General features: G+C 35.8%; 1 protein-coding gene and 1 non-coding gene across 6 annotated transcripts in view; one reads left to right on the top strand and one right to left on the bottom strand.

Moving 5' to 3' along the window:
• Positions 1–21,123, bottom strand: part of EXOC6B (exocyst complex component 6B) — a 652,710-nt gene that overhangs the window by 538,342 nt on the left and 93,245 nt on the right. For all 5 annotated transcript variants that reach the window (XM_515544.9, XM_054678524.2, XM_054678525.2 and 2 more), the window contains 3 exons: positions 19,502–19,592; positions 19,355–19,400; positions 6,462–6,666 (listed from right to left, as the gene is read on the bottom strand). In XM_515544.9, the coding sequence (XP_515544.3) occupies positions 6,462–6,666; positions 19,355–19,400; positions 19,502–19,592 (342 nt within the window). The remainder of the gene's footprint in view (positions 1–6,461; positions 6,667–19,354; positions 19,401–19,501; positions 19,593–21,123) is intronic.
• On the top strand, positions 10,142–10,339 carry LOC112208302 (U2 spliceosomal RNA). The gene has a single exon (XR_002942708.1). It is a non-coding gene; the product is annotated as a U2 spliceosomal RNA (small nuclear RNA).

The raw sequence follows: 21,123 nt of genomic DNA, 5'->3' as shown, positions 1-21,123 counted from the left end.
ACTAAATGATAAAATAGAACAATTATAACCATATGCCAGTATCACTACTCTTGCACTTTGGAGCCATTATTAAGTAAAATAAGGGCTGCTTGAACACAAGCAGTCAATACCCACAGTAAATCTGATAACCAAGAGGGTTACTAAGTAACTAACAGGTGGATAGGGCAGGTAGTATATACAGCATGGATACGCTGGACCAAGGGGTGATTCTGGCAGGTGGGACAGAACAGGAGATTTCATCACACTACTCCAGTGAACAACTTGAAGTTTATGAATTATTTCTGGAATTTTCCATTTAATATTTTTGAACTGCAGTTGACTCTGGATAACTGAAACCATGAAAAGTAAAACCATAAATAAGGGTGGACTACTGTACAGTACTAACAGTAAAATGGACAATTTTGAAACTCCTCCTCAGATTCGCTAAATGATTGACCTTGTACATTTTCTTATTTTTCTGCAGCTTCCCAGGTATATTGGAAGAAAGACAGAAGACTGAGAGACTTCTAGCTAGACACCATTTTAAACAAGACTATACAATTGTTTCCTAGATCCAAAGGCAATATATCAATGTACAATTTTTTTAAAGTAATTCTATTTGAGGCCAAAATAATAGAGTGTATTAGTTTTCTTTTCCTGGGTAACAAACTACTATAAATTTAGCAACTTAAAGCCACACACAATTACTGTCTCAGAGTTAACTCATGGATCAGGAGTTCAGAATGCCAGTATTACTACTGGGTCTGGGTCCTTTGTTCAGAGTCTCACCAGGCTGAAATCATGGTGTCAACCATTGCTGTGGTCTCTCTCACCTGGAGCTCAGGGTCCTCTTTTAAGCTATTAAGGTTGTTGGCAGAATTCAGTTCCTTGTGGTTGTAGGACCGAAGTCCCCATTTTCTTGCTGGCTGTCAGGTGGGGATCATTTATAGCAACTCAAGGCTGCCTACAGTTTCCTGCCATGTGGCCTTCTCCAAAAATGGCACTTTGTTTCTTCAAGACCAACAGTAGAGTATCTTCTGGAGCACTGAATCTTTCTAACATCTTCTATCTCTGACCTCCTGGCCCTCTTTTAAAGGATCTCCCCTGATTAGATCAAGCCCACCCTCTCAAGAAAAAGTGATTTTATTGGATTTACATACAAGGTGGCAAGAATCCTGGAGGACATTTTAGAATTCTGTTTAACACATGCAATTAAAGAAAAAGAGCTTCCTAGTGATAAAGTTCTATCTAAAGACCTTTAGATTTTAAACCACATGCAATTAAAGAAAAAGAGCTTCCTAGTGATAAAGTTCTATATAAAACCTTGCATAGAAAAGAATGCATAAGCCACATATGCTTCAGAGGATCCTCAAATAGTATTTTTTGTGTTTTATCTTTTAATAAAATTGAACAACAAACAGTTTGAGATTATAATCTCAGATAAATTTATTAGAGATTAATTTACTCATTGAAGTTTAATTAGGGTAGAACCCTTTAGTGATGTTTTGGCTGATATATCCCAAAAAGAAGCCTATGTACCAACCTGGCTCCACACTATCAAGGACAAAGTCCACCCATGGATCACTGCAGCAACTCAGGACACATTGGGTAGAAGAATAAAAAGAGGGATGTTCACCAAGAAAAAGCAGTCACCTACATAATTTCTAGAAGAACCCAGACCAACTATCAATATTAAGTAAGACTTTCAAGTCTGTTTTCTCAGTACAATTCTAAAGAAGCATACTTAGAAATGTTTGGAAAAAGAAGTTACCATGATACAGGAGGAATGTAAGAACAAGAACAACTTCTTTTTTTTTCTTTTATTATTATTATACTTTAAGTTTTAGGGTACATGTGCACAATGTGCAGGTTAGTTACATATGTATACATGTGCCATGCTGGTGTGCTGCACCCATTAACTCGTCATTTAGCATTAGGTATATCTCCTAAAGCTATCCCTCCCCCGTCCCCCCACCCCACAACAGTCCCCAGAGTGTGATGTTCCCCTTCCTGTGTCCATGTGAAGAACAAATTCTTTAAAGCCAATACTGTGATTGTTGGACTAAAAATAATAACAAAGTTCTAAATAGCAGCAATGACAAAGCTAAAAACTGAATTAGTAAATTAGAAGGCAAACACACAGGGAAAAATGATGAAAAGATAAGATTGTGAAGAAAAAGCAAGAGACGTGGAAGATATTTATCTTTCTAGGCTATATGATAGCAGGTTATAGCAGAGACTAGCTCAGCTATTCATCAAACCTATTTCTTCTTCCTCCTGATCACATAGCTAGAGTATATTTCCAAGCCTCCTTTGCAGTGATTGACCTCTGGCCAATATAATATTGGCAGAAGTGAGATGTGCCACTTATAAGCTTGATCCCTAAAAAACCTCCAGGCATTACTTACTCTCTTTCCCCTTCTGTGGTACCCTTGAAAGCCACAAGGTGGAAGAGTCCTAGATCTCTTGAGAGTCACCCACCAGGGACATGCACTTTGGTCTTTACTTAAGCAAAACATAAAATTTCTATTATTAGATTTTAGAGTTTGTCTGTTACAGCAGGGAACATTATTTAATGAATACAGAAACAGGTGTTGGAAATATGGTGTTGCCCCCAACAAAAAAATCTAAAATAAAAGACATGGGTTTAGTGGTCAGGCAGTGGGCAGTAAGAACATATATTTAACAAGTTAAAAGGCTGAAAAGCCCTATAATACTGTGGCAAAACAACTGGTAAAATTGGAATCTATAATAAGTGAATAGGCATACCACATCCCTACTGGGCCTGTTGCACTATAAGTGAATAAAGAGTAAGAGTTATAGTGTACACTGGTATTCGCTTTCTGCTTTTGGCAAGGTAGTGCATAAAAACGATAAGCTCAGAAAAGTATTAGCTCATTTGCAGACTGAATTTATAGGGAAAGAAGTAGTCCCAGAAACTTAGGCCTCACAGAGTTAGAAAGGTGAACACATACAGATCTTAAACAGTATGAGAAAAAAAAAAATAGTAAAGGCTTATGCAATAAAGTCCCAAGAAGGCTTCTAGTTCAACAAAGTGACTCAACTCTGAGGCAGAGATCAGATTCAAGCATGATCTTACCACCCACTGTTTCACATCACCTCAATGTAAGGCCATCAAACTGAGAAAGAAGCATGAAGCAAGGGCTATGCTCCCCAACCTCCACTACTTTCCCAAAGAGAGGAGAAGAAAAATAAAATAATTCTTGAAAATTATATTTAGGGAAGAACAGTGGGTATGGTGTCTGCACAGAACCTATTGGAAAGAAAAAGATGAGATGCCTACTACATTTTGAGGGAATGATAATGTCAAAAAAACACAAATGTGGACTAAATTTTAATAAACGTTTGTGCCGGGCACAGTGGCTCATGCCTGTAATCCTAGCACTTTGGGAGGCCGAGGCGGGTGGATCACGAGGTCAAGAGATCGAGACCATCCTGGCCAACATGGTGAAGCCCCGTCTCTACTAAAAATACAGAAAACCAGGGAGGCTGAGGCAGGAGAATCACTTGAACCCGAGAGGCAGAGCTTGCAGTGAGCCGAGACTGCACCAATGCACTCCAGCCTGGTGACAGAGTGAGACTCCGTCTAAAAAAATTAAAATAAACATTTGTTCAGAACCTTAAACTAACCCTCAGGCAAAAAGCAAAAAGCAGGCAGTAAAAGACATATATAAATGTGAATGTAGACACAATTGCAGATATAGATATACAGATATAAAGAGAGAAAGAGAAGTATGCCTCCTAAGGAATGTATATTTCCCAGCATCTACTTCAGAAGTATACATTTAATATATATATAATATATAAAAATAAAATATGTACATAAATATATATAATATATAAAAATAAAATATATATATGAAAACAAGGAAAAGCCAGCGTGCAGCTAGGAGCTCAAGAGAACAATGAGCAAAGGAGTTCCTTCCAGGGAATCAAGGTCTAAGCAAGGAAATTCCCCTACTACCAGAGCAGAGGAACTTCACGGGGCCTGCCTAAGTAGATTATATGATTTGTTATGAAGCAGAGAATATTGTTTGTCTCTGGTTCTTCCCTTTTCTAAATGAAAGGTTTTGTTATAGTTATTTTATTCTAGCTTCTTCATTGTATATTGGGGGTGGGAGGAGACACCAGTGCAGATAACTTGCAATTTTAGTTGAGTAGTTACCAGCTCATGAGGAGCCATGGCTGAATCTTATGGAGAGGGTTGAGCATTCCTGGAAGATACTAGATTTTGAAATGGATGTAGTGACTACATGGGCCATTGGACTGCTGCCCCCTAGGGAAGGAGTGAGTGTGTTCTATGTATGAGAGAAAGAATGAAAAGATATTTGATGACCAGAAGGTAGACTGTGCCAGATACTAGCTATTATTCATCAAACCTATTTGCTCCTCCTGTTAGAGAATGAGTGAGATTACATTTTCCAGCCTCTCTTACAGCTAGGTATGGCTATATAATTAAGTTCAGACCAACAGAATATGGGTAGAAGTAATGTGTGGCATCCATGCCTGGCCCTTAAAGACCCTCCCACATGCAACACTCTTTGGTCTTTCCCCTTCTGAAGCAATCTTCAAAGCCATCTTAAAGATGGAAGAGCCATACAATGGAAGGATTCTAAGTACTTAAATCACCATTGCAAAGAAAACCATCACAAACCAGAAACACTATTTTGGGCTTGAGGCAGTGAGAAATAAACCACTTCTTCTCCCTCTTATCTGGGAATTCAAACATTTATTGAACACCTACTACGTACAAAGTACATGGTATTTTCTCTCTCCTATCTTCCTTACACTCTCGGTACTACAAAAGATTTTTTAATGTGTTAACATAACATATTACTCAAGGATCCTGAGATGAAATATTTTATAGGAGAAATGAAGATTTCTCAGTTAATTAAAAGTCCTGGATTCACAAAAGATTTCTTCATCATTTCTTTATATGACAAAAATATAGCAAACAGCTAATAGTTTACACAGATTGAGTACCATACTAGACAAATTCATTTCAACCCAACCTGAATTCTAATGCAGGATCTGACCTTTACAAGGTATTTGAACTTGAGGCAAGTTACTTCCCTCCTCTGGGTCTTAATTTCTTCAGATAATTAAGGAATGAGACCAGCTAGCCTCACGTTAAATAAAGTAATATTCTTCATGGCTTCCTCTTTCTTTCATCAAAAGGGAAGTAAATTAATTTCTCAAGCAGAGGCCTAGAAAAAGCAATTTTTAAAAAGGCAACTTCCATAGAGGCTTTGTACTACACTCTCCTATATTTTAAAAGCTTAGGAAAAACTGAGCCAACCACAATAAAGACTTATCTTAGAAGATAGCTTCATTCCTGTATTCAAAATATGTACCCAGCAATGCTAAGGTATATTGTCACTGATTAATTTTATTTCTCCATCACTATAAGCAATGAAATCATATAATTATTTCTATCAGGTTTATCACCTAGTTTTAAACTCTGCACTTTGTGAAGTATAACACTGACAAAATTTAAAGGAAGAAAAGGGAAATATCTGCATTCCCTGAGGAAAGGGTAACTGGAGGATCTCTTTTGGAGGATCAAATAGATATTATAGATCAAATAGACATCTGAATAGATTATCAAGGCTAGTCGAGACCCAAAATATGATTTGAAATATAATCTATTCCCTCATTCCTCACAGAATGATAAAAACTACAAATGATCTATTCAAGAACACTATTGTTTACAGAACCAAAAAGTACTTTCCATAAACAACTGACTCTTGTATTTGTTGCTGTAGGCTACATCATCAGGTATACTAAAAATTTTTAATAAAATCAATGTGACAAATTTCAAGTGAGCAAATGCCATTATAAAACATTACTGACCTTTCATTCATAATTTAAAAAAAGAAATTTAGATGTTCCTTGTGACTTTGGTGACTTAGGAATGAAAATTTTTTTAACAAATGTAAATACTGCTAACATATTTTTTAATATATAAGCTGTTAATAAATCCTTCTCTTTGATCATAATTCAAAGCATTTCCTAATAGGCCTTTTTTCACTGATACCTATTAATATCAGAAATATGCATATATAACATGCTATCTTGCTTACGTAGTAAATAATCAGCCAAAGACACATGCAGTACAATTTAGGTCATTAACTAGAAGGAGAACTTTAAAATATCTTAAGCTACAAATTATATGCAAAGTCAAGGGAAGTATACAAACAGTAGAAAAATTTCTTCATAACCTCAATGTAAACCATCACAACTGATCAATATTTACTGAACATCTACAGAGCAAATTGTCCATTGCTCTGTTAAAAAAATGAAAACATTTTTAATCATATGTTTCCATAAATATGAAGGACTTCCCTAAAATGATAAGAAACTTGGATAAGATAATGACTAGACACTTGGCAAAGAGAAACCTGTGTTTAACTCAATACTGATAAAGCCACTGGCCAACCTATCATAAACCCAAGACCTACTTGCTTCATGGCAGTCTCTCCAATTTTGTCTGAATGTTTGCGGATGCTCTCCAGAAAGTCTTTGAGATCGGACATAGAAACATCTTTTATTTCTTCTCGAAGCTTGGGGATGTTGTCCACCATCACCTTGCAGAATCGATAGTGGCTTACTTGAGGCAGGTAGGTATGCTCTAGATGTTCCAGAGTTTTCAGTGCAGGATAATGCCTACAAAAGGAATTGATCTTCTTTAGCTCACTCAGTTTTCTTCAGGGTTAGGCAAAATGTCTAGCCTGAATTGGTTTTCACTGTGCATTAACACAAATCCAGCATGAAGTTTTAATGAGAACATCAGTGAAAAGAATCTCAAATTATTAAAAACTAATACATACTTTAAAAGACCAGGAAATTATAATCAAAAAAAGATTTTATCCAAAGAATGCATAAGATTTAAAATAGCTACCAATAAAATTAATGACATAAGAGAAATAAAAGGGGCCAGGCATGGTGGATCATGCTTGTAATCCCAGCACTTTGGGAGGCCAAGACAGGTGGATCACTTGAGGCCAGGAATTTGAGACTAGCCGGGTCAACACAGTAAAACCCCATCTCTACTAAAAATACAAAAATTAGCCAGGCCTGGTGGCGCAAGCCACCTCAGAAAGCTGAGGCATGAGAATCATTTGAAACCCGGAGGAGGTTTCAGTTAGCCAAGATCACGCCAGTGCACTCCAGCCTAGAGGACGAAGTGAGACTCAATCTTAAAAAAAGAGAAATAAAAGGAAATAAAGAATGATTGTCTCAATGCCAAAAAAAAATTCATCCTATAAAATGAAGTATCCAAGGCTAGACTTCTAACTATGGCACACAGAAAAGCTTGGCAAATCTTCTATCCAAAGAAAACAAATGTAAACTATCCAAAACAACTATTTCAGGGTTCTGGAAACTAAACAAAAGAGAACAACAAATCAAGAAGTGTTTATTCATAATAACTGCTCAACAGTGGGACTCTGTAGCTTTCTTGCTTGGGGCTACTTCCAACACCCTCCCCCTCTAATTCCTCCACCCCTGGTCATTGGCCATGGCTAGTCATGAAAACCAGCAGCTTTCCTGAGATGAGGGGCTGACATAATTTGGAGCAGAGGGCAAAAAACTCATATTGAGAGTTGCTGTTAGTGAAAGTAGCGAACTCAGTAAAAATAAATAAATAAATAAGAAAAGTCTCCAGCTCTACTGGTCAAAAGTTACAATTTGGGTTGGGGCAAACAACAGACCAAAGGACTAATCAGAAATTTAACGGGGAAGTCATAAAAATAAAAGACCTACAGAAGGGCTTGATAAACTCCGCAAGTTGCTAGCCGGCTGAGAGGCTATGCATACCTGCAGGCGATACCTAAAAGGGTCTAAGCAATCCACTCATCCCTGGCTGACTAGGAGGCTGTAGACAGGCACATGGGAAACCTAAGAAGGTAGGTAAAAGTTTAAGCTGACTTTAAAACTGCTTTTAATGTAGTCCCTAACCCATATACAAACTCATTAGCAAAGACTGGAAACCTTACTCACTCAAGTTTGTTTGAGCATAACCTCTAACCAATCATTAGCTGATGACTATTTAAAAATCAAAGTGAAATATGATACCTTGCCAGATAAACAAAGACAGAAAATTCCTTGCTAGCAGACCTGCCTTACAAGAAATACTAAAGGAAGCCTGAAAGGAAATGACCGCAGATGGTAACTTGAATTCACAGAAAGAAACAAAGAACATGGGAAATAGTAAATACATGCTAAATATGAAAGACAAATATTTTTTCTCTTTTCTTAACTTCTTTAAAAGATAAGATTTTTTAAAGCAATGATTATAACACTGTATCATTGGGTTTACAAAATATTTAAGTGTAATATATCTAACAATAACAGCACAAAAGAGTAGGAAAGAAATGGAGCTAATGGAAGCAAAACTACTGCTATATATTATACCAAATTTATATCAGCAGTGACCTCCAGTAGACTGTGATAAGATGCATATTATAATCCATAGAACAACCTCTAAAAAACCAAAAATACATATCATTTGAAAATCAACAAAAGAATTCAAATAGTACACTAAAAATATATAACACAAAAGAAAGCAGTAAAGGAGCAACAAAAACAAAACAAAAAAAGACATGAAAAATAGAAAACAAAGAAGAAAATCCAACCATATCAATAATTACATTAAATGTGAATGGACTAAGCACTCCAATTGGAAGGCCAACATTGTCAGGACTTAAAAAGCATGATCCAACTACATATTGTCTACAAGAAACACACTTAGATTCAAAGATACAAATAGGTTGAAAGTAAAAGAGGAAAGAAGATATGCCATAAAAAAAAGTAACCACAAGGCTGGGCACAGTGGCTCATACCTATAATGCCAACACTTTGGGAGGTCAAGGTGGGTGGATCACTTGAGCTCAGGAGTTTGAGATCTGCCTGGGCAACAAGGCAAAACCTCATCTCTACCAAAAAAATTACAAAAAAATTAGCCAGGTGTGGTGGCATGCACCCGTAGTCCCAACTACTTGGGAAGCTGAGGTGGGAGGATCACTTAAACCCGGGTGGGCAGAGGTTGCAGTGAGGTGAGATCAGCCCACTGCATTCTAGCCTGGGTAACAGAGTGAGACCCGTCAAAAAATAAAAATAAAAAATAAAGGAACCACAAAAGAGCTGAAATGGCTGTATTAATATGAGATACAAAAGACTTTAAGCCAACAAATATTGCTAGTAACACAGAGGGACATTCCATAAAAATAAAAGGGATGATATTTGTCTAATAGGAAAGCTTCTATAAGCATACAAGGACAAATAAAATTAAGATTAATAAAGCTGAATAGGTAGAAACGAAATAAGTTATGCAAAGAAAACATAAGAATAAAGAGAAAAACTGGTAAAGTTTATTTGTAATGTGTACCTAAAAGATTAATAGGCCAGGCGTGGTGGCTCATGCCTGTAATTCCAGCACTTTGGGAGGCTGAGGCGGGCAGATCATTTGCGGTCAGGAGTTCAAGACAAGCCTAGGCAACGTGGTGAAACCTCTTCTCTACTAAAAATACAAAAATTAGTCGGGCATGTTGGTGGGAGCCTATAATCCCAGCTACTCAAGAGGCTGAAGCAGGAGAATTGCTTGACCCTAGGAGACGGAGGGTGCAGTGAGCTGAGATCACACCACTGCACTCCAGCCTGGGTGATAGAGTAAGACGCCATCTCAAAGAAAAAAGATTAATAAACTTGAGTTGTTTTTGTAAAAAAAAAAAAAAAAATGAACAAAGAAAATTCACAAAAGAACCAAAAAGGGCCAACATATGAAAAAAAAAATGTTTGATATGTGAAAAAATGCAAATCAAATTGCCAAATATTTCTTAAAAAATAATTTGTAATACATCAGGGGTTTCAATAATGGAATTCACAGCCAGCTGACAAACAGGTTTTTATTAATGACACAAGTTTTCAATGAAGAATTTTAGCAAAACAACTATTTTAAGCAATTGCATTTTCAAACAAAAAAAAGATGCACAGCAGTATGTATAAGCCTCTTGAATTATAGAATTATTTATATAAGCAAATAAACTAACCTAGATGTCTAATAAGAAGTAGTAAAAGGCTAATAAAATAGCAAAATGTTTACAATATTGTTGAATGAAAATCATTTCAAAAAATAGATCTAATTGCCTCTTGGCCTTTTGGCTAAGATCAAATTTAATTTCTGATATATCTTATCAGTTTAATATCTGATACATCCTCTTATCAGAGGACAATATTTATTAAATGGATTTTCGCAGCAGGGAGATAAAATGGGAACTTATTTAGTCCACTCCATGCATCAACCTGGCATTGCAGTACCTCCAGGAATGGTGCTCCAATTGAAAAAAAAAAAAATAGATCTTACAACTATAATCATAATATTCTTCAAAATTATAAATACTTACACATATAAATTATGAACATGTATGCATATATGAGATATATATCACTGGAAACACACACACACACAAAAGTAGAGAGCAAAATGAGAAAAATAAATACAAAAATGTTAGGCATATTTTTCCTTTGGATGGCAATATTACGAGCTAATTTCCTTTGGATGGCAATATTACAAGGTAATTTTCTCCTTCATACTTTTAATTTCCTAATTTCCATGTTTCCCATGATATATTTGGTACAGGAAAAATTCAGTTCCATCCTTAAAAAGAAAAAAGACTTATAGCTCTATTTTGGACTTTAAGAATGATTTTCACAGCAGATACTTAAACTCTTCTTGCTCTAATGAATTTAGTACCACAAATGCTAAAGACTAGAGACTGGTTTTACTTGGTTTTTTTGTTTTGTTTTGTTTTGTTTTGTTTTAATGTTTTCCCTCATGTGTTCCAAAAATCAAAGTCTTTGTTTAAGTAAATGGAGGGAAGAAAGTTTTATTCCCCCTAAATTTAGAAATAAAAGTACAAATATAGTTAAATCTGAAATCATTGCTCTTATTAAAATTTTACAGGCTCAAAAACAATACAATTCACATGGTTTAGTGTAAACAGAATGGTGTTTATACTACAATTAGGTATGAAGAGCTATGTGCAATAAAATGCAATTCCTCTAGAGAGAAACTTTAGAACGGATAGAAAGCCAAAAATTAAGCCAAAAAGATAAACACACTTTGGGGTTTAGTTATATTTTGGAACATTGTTTATAGAATGAGGAAAATTCAACAATGTTGTCTGCAGACGCAAGGCACATTCACTGATGAGACACATGGCTCATGCTGAAAACATCTGGTCTGTCAAATAGCTCCACATTTTTCAAGGCTAATTAGTACAAAACCCAGTGATTCCTGGCAACAAAGAATGTCACCCTATTTCCCCATTGTCCCTTCCCAGTATAGTCACATTTTAACTATAACAAATCAGTAATATTCAAATGTCTAGTCTATTTCAATATCCGTGACAGGTTAAAGAATGATAGCCAACTAACACCTGTATAGCAGGCACCAAAAGAAAAAAAATATGTCCAGTGACCACGGAAATCCAAAATTAGATTTTGATGTACTTTTGACAATCTCCAAACATTATTAAAACTGAATCAAAAGGCAAATTCCTAAGTTTCACTTGTATGTGTGGTCACTCTCTCCCCTCTTCTCATGCAGGCTCCTTAACAGAGATGCAATCAGAACTAAAGTAAAGAAAATAAAAGCAGAGAATAAAAGGGAGGAAGGCAGGGAAAGAGGTTCTAAATAATCCTACAAACTGAGTAACCATGATCAGAATAACAGACATGGTTGAATGCTAAAGCAAGAAGAAGAATATTGATTCCAAGCAAATTAAATTTTGGTACTTTCTTGCCATACCATGGAATTCTTTCACAGTGATGGTTTCTAAAATTCTAGGAAGTGATCCTTGAAAGCAAATTGCAACTATCTACAAGAAATTTTTTAAAATTCAGAGTATGATAAAATATGAAATAAAAACTTTCATCACAGAAAAATATTAGTGTCATTCCTAATCAAAGAGCATCATTAACAAATACGTAATTTCTTCTGTGCGCTAGAGATAGAAAGATGTTCAGATGTCTTTCCCTAGGGAGCAAAAATGCAGTAGAAAAATCAGTATTTATAGCTTAAAAAAAAAAAAAAGATTTCTAGCTACGAAAGCCTAACAAGGAACAGACATGATCTCTCATTTTATAAACAAGTAGAATATTGGCAAAAATATATGAAACAGCCATTTTCTGACATTGGACATCAGGCAACATAGAACTGCTATCTCTGTAAAAAGGGAAACAAACAAGGTGAGTTTAATAATTACCAGGATTATCTACCTAAAGTTGACTTCTAGGTCATGGGCACAGCCAGAAAAAATCAAAACAGAGCTCAGCAGCCTTGCTGACTTAAAGAATCAGTGATAGTAGCTCAGGAAAGTTGATTCAGCTTGAAGTTGTGTGGCAGAGTTCCCCAAAAAAAGAGCAATGCAGAAAAAGAACTGCAGAAATTTACACAGGGGTTCCCTTGAGTCTGCTAAGTACTAGGACAGGCATAGAGAAAGTGAAATTCCACATGGATAGGTAAAAAGAAGGAAGGAAGGGAGAGAGTGGGAGACCAGCCAGGGGAAGGTAAGATGAACACTTCAACAATCTCAGACAAGGCAGATAAACATTCAAACTCTGAACAGTCAAAGTGAAGAGCCGTTGGGGACTCCTGAGCTATTCAGAGTAGATTATAGACGGATCAAGTCTTACTTAGTAAAGCTGAACTTCCCTGGAATAAAGGTGGGCCTTTAAGCAGAGCTTAAAAATTGGGTTTGAAGATAACAAACTGATCTGCAATCAACTCACCATTTGCTAAAACAAAGCCCAACACTCTCTAAAGGAAAAAAAAAGCACCCCAAAATCCAGAGACTGATCAACATAATGTTCATTAATCAATCAAAAATTTCTGGACATGAAAAGAAGCAAAGAACTGACCTACAACCAGGAAAAACAAAATCAATCTGCAGAAAGATCTAAAAAAATACCAGAAGTGGCAGAATTCGCAAAGGAGTACATAAAAACAGCAATTAGAACAATGTACATGTATGTAAAGAAAAACAAATAATAAAAGAAATAAAACATAAAAAGCTAAACATAACTTCTATACATGAAAAATATATTATCTGCAATGAAAATGTCACTGAAAGGGACTAAAACATTACACAATGCAAATGAGAGAGATCAATGTGCTCGAACACAGCCATAATATCTATCTCAAATAAAGCACAGAGAGGGCTGAGGGGGTGGGGAGAAAAGATCTTCAAGTCACCTGTGGGGTTAATCAAGCTGTCCAACATAAATATTAATATAACTAAAGTCCCAAAACGGTGATGGGAAAAGGACAAAAAAAGAGTTTGGAGAAATCAGGTCAACATTTTCCAGATTTTATGAATATTGTAAACCCACAGATCCAAGAAGCTAAACAAACCACAAGCAGGATAAATACACACATGTGTGCACATATTTACACCAAAGTCCACAAAATCAAACTGCCTGAAAACAAATGATAAAGACAAAAGTTTTAAAGCAGCTAGAGAAAAGACATACTACTTACAGGGAGACAAAGGTAAAGCTACTTATACATCTCTCAGAAACTGCAGAAGCCAGAAGACAATGAAATCATCATGTCTTATGAACTAATGAAACTATAAACCTCAAATTCTATATCCATCAAGGATTTTTTTTAAATGAAGGTAAACAATGAGATACTATTTCACACCCACCAGGATGGCTACATTAAAGTCAAATAATAAGGATTTTTTTTTTTTAAACAGACTCTCACTCTGTCGCCCAGGCTGGAGTGCAGTGCGCCATCTCGGCTCACTGCAACCTCCGCCTCCCTGGTTCAAGCAATCCTGATGCCTCAGCCCCTCCGAGGAGCTGGGGTTACAGACACAGACCACCACACCCGCCTCATTTTTGTATCTTTAGTAGGGATGGGGTTTCGCCATGTTAGCCAGGCTGGTCTCAAACTCCTGGGCTCAAGCAATCTGCCCACCTTGGCCTCCCAAAGTGCTGGGATTACAGGTGTAAGCCACCACACCTGGCCTGGGTAGACAATAATAAGTATTGACTAGGCTATGCAGAAATTGGAAACATCTATGCTGCTGTTGGGAAGATAAAAAGGTGCAGGTGCTTTGGAAAAGAATCTAACAGTTCCTCAAAATGGTAAAACATACAGAGAGACAAAGTGCACCAAATGTTTACCATGAGACCCAGAAATTCTACTCCTAAGTATATTTGCAAGAAAACTGAAAGCATATGCTCACACAAAAGCTTGTAAATGAACATTTGTAGCAGCATTGTTTGTAATAGTTAAAAAGTGATAATAACCTAAATGTCCATCAACTGATGAAAAGGTAACTAAAGCAGTATATATACAATGAGAGAGTATTCAGCCATAAAAAGGAATGAAACAGTGATACATGCTACAACATGAATGAAGTTTGAAAACCTTCCATTATGCTAAGTGGAAAAAGTCAGACACAAAAGGCTGCATATTGTATGATTCCATTTATATGAGATGTTCAGAAGAGGCAAATCTATGGGGTCAGAAAGTAGATTAGTGGTTGCCAGGGCAGCGAGGAAAGAGGAATGGGTACCCTTTTTGGGGTAATGAAAATGTCCTAGAATCAGCTAGTGATGATGATGTTACAACCACGTGAATGTACTAAAATCTATTCAACTGTACACTTAAAAATGATGAATGTTATGATATATGAATTGTAATTCAATTTAAAAACTGAAGGTGAAATAAATACTTTTTTCAGAAATACTGTATTTCTCAGAGAATTCATAGCCAGCAGACTGATCCAACAAGAAATATTAAAGGATGTCATTTAATCAAAAGGGAAAAATAATACCAGATACAAACTTGGATCTACATTTAAAATAATGTGGGTAAAATGTGAGAGTTTTTCTCTTTAATTTTTAAATTTCTTTAAAAGTTACAGCAAAAATGAACATGTGTGGCACTACACTATATTGTTGTCATAGGTCTTATGACATAATAACATAACAATAATAACATAACAACGACATAAGGGAGGGTAAAATGGAAGAATATCATTATAAGAATCTTGCATTGTGTGTGATTTGGTGTAATATTTAAAGACTCATTGTAAGTCATACATTGTAAAGATAGAAGGAACCAGGAAAAAAATAAAATACAGTCAGCCCTTCATATTTGCAGGTTCCAGATCTATGAATTCAATCAACTATATTGATCAAAAATATTTTTTAAAAAACACAAATAAAACCAAACAGTGTAACAACTACTTACATAGCATTTACATTGTATTAGGTATTCTAAGTAATCTAGAGATGACTGAAAGTTTTCGGAGGATGTGTATAGGTTGTACGCAAATACCATGCCATTTTATATAAGGGACTTAAGCGTCTACACCTAGTCCCCTATCCCAGGGGTTCTGTAACCAATACACTGAGGATACCAAGGAAAAATTGTAAAACAAAGAGGTATAAATAATAGGGCATTACTAAATATAAAACAACAACCTGAAATATAGAAATTGATTTTTTAAAAGATAAGAATACACAGAAGGAACAAAGAACAGGTAGGATAAATGGAAAATACATTAGAAGACAGTAGATTTAAACCCGTATGTTGATAATTGTATGAAATGTAAAAGATCTAAATAGTCTCATTTAAAAAGAGATGGCCAGATGAGAGATTTTTAAAGAAAGCAAGATCATTCTACAGAATAACTGGCCTGTAATCTTCAAAAGTAATAAAGTCATGAAAGGCAAGGAAAGGCTGAAGACAGTTCCAGACTGAAAAAGACTAAAGAGACATGACAAGTAAAAGCAACATGTGATTTGAACTGGATTCTTTTGCTAGAAAGAACATGATTGAGACAATTGGCAAAACTTGAATTGGGTATGCCAATTAAGTGCTAGAAATATTTCAAAGCTAATGTCCATTCTCTATCGCACTGTGGTTGCATAGAAGAATGTCTTTATCTGTAGGAACCACACTAAAGTAATTGGGGATGACGGTGTGTCATGTTAGCAACTTACTTTCAACTGGTTCAAGAAAAAGACACTGTTATTTATACTGAACTTAAGAAGGTCTAAAACTAAAATTTTTTGAAACCCACAAAATAAATTTGATTATACCAAAACTTAAAACTTCTATGCAACAAAAACTACTAATTATATAATGTTAATAGGTAAGCCATGCATTGGAAGACAATATATAACAGGAAAAGGCATCCAAAGTATATAATTCCTATAAATGAAAAAGAAAACAATAAACAACCTAAAAGTGGTCAGGAAGTAGATGAGAGAAAACCCACATGCCTAAAACCTAAATTCACTAATAATCTAATAAAAATAAAATAAAAATCACAATAGTGATCTATCATTTCACAATCACGAGAGACTGGCAAAAACCAAAAAGTTTGACAATATAGATGTTACCAAGAGGTAGAATAACAGGACCTCCCACAAAATAACAATGGTAGGATAAATGGGAAATCACCATAGAGAACAACGATAAGATCAAAAACAATGTAAACCCTTTCTTTGATCCAGCTGATCTCCTTCTAGATATAGACCCTAGACCAACAGAATTGGCATCACCTAGGAGCGTGGCAGAAAATGCAGAATCTCAGAAATGATCCCAGCCAGACCTATTCAATCAGAATCTATATTTAACTAATCCCTATTATATCATTTCCATGCATAGCAACACCTAAAAAACAACACTCTCAAGAAATTTTGAATGTGAGTCCAAGGAGACAAGAACAAGGATATTCATTGTACCACTGTCTGTCATAACTACTGGAAACATACCAAATGTCCCTAATAGTATCAGTAAGGACAGTTATAGTAATAACCACTCCCAAAATCTCAGTGACTTAAAACAAAGATTTAAAACTTACTCATGTTATATACTCATAATGGGTTGGCAGGTATGCTATGCTCCCTGAAGTGACTCAGGGACTCAACCAGCATCTTGGAGTTGCCATTTTTCAAGAACAAGGGAAAATAAGAGAACTCTGGAGCAAAATTAAATGCTAAGCCCAAAAGTGATACATATCACTTCTGCTCACATCTTATCAGCCAGAAAAAGTCACATGGAACTGGGAACCCAGGAAATATACACAGGGAACCCAGGAAATATAATATTACCTTGCACCAAAGGAAGCAGCTAGAAATATTGGTGAACAGCACTTATGATAATCACTGGAACTGGCAGGGGAAATGTGAACTATTCATATAATAGACTACCATGGAGTGATTAAAACGAGCAAACGTATCTATACACATAAAGAAAATAAGCTGCCTACTAGCATGCAAGCCCCAGAGGGTAGATATTTTTATCTATTTTATTCACAGCTGTATCCCCAGAACCAAGAGTAATGCCTAGCGCATAGTAGGTACTTGATTCATCTTTGTTGAGCGAATACACAGATCTCAAAATGAGGACTGAGAATCATCTACATAAACTTTTTTAGACACAAAACAAAACAATATATGATTCATAAATATTAAAAGCACAGAATAGAAGAACATTCAATAAATTTATGATACTGGTTTCCTCAGGGGAGTAAGGAAAGGAATAGGACCAAAGAAGGGAACATAAATTTTATCTGTAATTTTTTAAAGTATATATATACCTCTTTCTGTCCATATATATGTTTTATATATATACTATATATTTTTTTCTTTACACATATATGAATCAAAACTAGAAAATTGTTAATATCTGTTAATTCTGAGAAGTTGGTACACAGGTGATTTTTTTTTTTTTTTTTTTTTTTTTGAGACAGATTCACTCTGTCACCCAGGCTGGAGCTCAGTGGTGCAATCTTGGCTCATCACAACCTCTGCCTCCCAAATTCGAGCTATCATGTGAGCCAATTCTCATGCCTTGGCCTCCCAAGTACCTGGGATTACAGGTGTGTACCACCATGCCCAGCTCCTTTTTTTGTTTTTTAGTAGAGATGGGGTTTCTCCATGTTGGCCAGGCAGGTCTTGAACTTCTGGCCTCGAGTGATCCACCCGCCTCAGCCTCCCAAAGTGCTGGGATTACAGGTGTGAGCCACTGAACCTGGCTCACGGGTGATTTTAAATTCTCTATAATTTTAGAACTTTACTAAAAGGATACTAGGGAACTAATACTATCTTCATATCTCAGACAGAACTTCTCATAGTGTTCTATCCATGTTCTCTTATGAGAGCATGTCCTACTATTTTAATGTCTAATGATTCAGCTTCACAATTCTTGAGAATTTTGAATTTTTATCCATAATATTTATATTCTTATCTCAATATTAAATATATTTTAATTGTATACTTTTTCCCTCAAAACCTAGGTAAAATTAACATTCCAGGAAGATATGCTTTGTTTATCCTATAGCTTCATATATCCCCATCATACTACAGGGCATCTCAGGGCAGAGAGGTTGGAGATGCTTATTCTAGTTTGGGGAGCAGAACTATAGAGTCGCTGTAGATTTTCCTTTAGAAGAAAACAACATACAGAAGAGAAATCCTCTGAATTTAACCTCACCCTTCCCCTTTACGATAGTTAATTTTATGTGGCAACTTGGCTGACCATAGGAGCCAGATATTTGGTCAAACATTATTCTAGATGTTTCTGTGATGGTATTTTTTAGATGAGATTAACATTTAAGTCAGTAGACTATGAGTAAAGATGATTACCTTCCATAATGTGAGTAGGCCTCATTCCACCACAGGTGAAAACCTTAATAGGAAAAAGGCTGACTGTGCCCAAGGAAGAGGGAATTCTACAGAAGAGTCCCTTTGGACTCAAGCTATTATCTTAACTCTTCACTGGACTCTAGCTTGCTGGACTACACTGCAGCTTTTGCTATACTTGCTATACTCCACAATCATGTGAGCCAATTCCTTAAAATAAGTACTTCCCTCTCCAGTAGGTAAACAGACAGAGACACACACACACACACACACACACACACACACACACACACACACTATTGGTTCTGTTTTTCTTAAGAACCCCAGTTAATGTACTCTTGCACCAAAACCAGTACTATTTTCTTCTATGACACTATTAAATGAATCAAAACATATCTCAAACCAACTATCACTAAAATAGGTATATGCTTTTCCCTAAAAGACTGGGTCTTTTAAAAATCTAACTGAAAGTATTATTTATTAAACATAATACATGACAACACATTAGCATACCACTAATATATATAAATAAATCTAGAATGAATCAATAAATATACAAAAGGTTAAGAAGATGTTAGAAACTTAATTTTTTGAAAAGTTATGCTAAATATGGACCTAAACGTATTCTAAATAACAGAAATTTTAGATAGTAAAAACTGTTCGATTAAAAAAAAAATCTTACCTTTTAGTTTTCATCTGGTCCCTCAGTTTGCTGTACATCTCTAGGACTTAAAAGAAAGAAAAGAATACACAAACATGATTTAGAGAAAGCCTAATTAAAGCAAAAAAAAATTACACCAAGAATCCTTCTCCATTTCCAGTTCCTCACCTGGAAGACACAGCATTAATTTATCAACAGTGGCAGAAATATTTCTCTGTTGTAGTCGACACTGCTTCAGCTCTTCCATTGCTATTACCAGCTTGGCAAGAGGGAAAAAGACTGAATTATGCCAATGGCTGTAAATAAAAAGCTTTCAGTCACATTTTTCCACACTGTGTTCAATTCATCAGAAAATCCCAGACAGTTTCATAGTAAGACCTGCCAAGTGAACTAAGGAACTGCCTTTCCTAACCAGTAAAACATTCCTGCACAGTTTCCCGCTTTCTCCCCAAGATACATACAATACTAGGAAGGGCTAGGTAAAATGAAGTCCTAAAATACAAGGGTTATCCAGGAGAAAAAAACTATCTTCAACTAAATCTCTATTTCAACAAATAAACCCACACACTTAAAAGATGTGGCCTTTCTAAAAGTTACAGTTTGTTGAAAAGTAACTCACTTTTATTCCCCTAGCCCCAGTTTTAAGGGCTTCTATCAGAAGTCATACCATAATATAACTAGAAGAAATTGTACTCCACAGAATTTAGAATGTGAGACAAACTTCTTCAAAAAGTAATAATTTACACATCTACTTGCAGCATTCATCCTATACCCATACCTAAAAATGTTATTATCTGCTTAGATACCATGCAGAAAAGAACAAGAGAATGGTCCTAAGTCACTGATAAAACAATCAAAAGCTAATCTTAAAGGTTATTAAAATTAAACATCAAAAAAGTATTAGGTGATAAGAAAGAAGCATGATAACAGAGAACAGTCATGTACTACAAGTCAGAAAACCTGGGTTTTAGTCCCAGCCTTGCCAATAACTATGTAAAATACAGCAAATCATTTGTTTTAGTTTCCTCATCAATAAAACAGTGATAATACCTGTCCTGATTTTGTCGGCCATGAGGATCAAATGAGCAAATAGATATAAAAATATTGTAAACTGTGATGGTTTAAATGGTAAATATGTCAATCAATAGAATCAATGATTTTTTTTACGGTGGGGGGATACAGATGGGGTCTCCCTTTGTCACCCAGGCTGAGAGTGCAGTGGCGCAATCATGCCTCAATGCAACCTCAAAGTCCTGGGCTTAAGAGATCCTCCCACCTCAGTCTCCCAAGTAGCTGGGACTATAGACATGCACCTCCACGCCTGGTTATGGTTGTTTTTTTTGTTTTGGGGGGCAGGTAGAGATGGGGTCTCACTATGTTGCCCAAGCTGGTCTCAAACTCCTGGCCTCAAGTGATCCTCCCACCTCATCCTCCCAAAGCACTGGGATTAGAGCATATAATCTCAGCCACTGTGCCTGGTTGCTTAATCTTTTAAATAAATATTTGTTGAGCATCCACACTGTGCCAGTCACTATTTAGGTAGAGGGAGGGGATACAGCAATGAATAAAGCAAACAAAAATTCCTAATCTCATGGAGTTTAATTTCCAATGGAGAATGACATACAAAAAAATATATAAGTAAAAATATGTTAAATATAATATCAGAGCATGACAGGCACAATGAAGAAAAAGTGGGAAAGGATCAAAAGAATGCACGGGTGAGAGTGAGACTACAATTTCAAATAAGGTGGTTAGGAAAGGCCTCATTAAGAAGGCAACATTTGAGCAAA

This window comes from Pan troglodytes, chromosome 12 (assembly GCF_028858775.2).
Source record: "Pan troglodytes isolate AG18354 chromosome 12, NHGRI_mPanTro3-v2.0_pri, whole genome shotgun sequence".
Taxonomy (NCBI): Eukaryota; Metazoa; Chordata; class Mammalia; order Primates; family Hominidae; genus Pan; species Pan troglodytes.
This window is presented reverse-complemented; position numbering and strand designations above follow the sequence as displayed.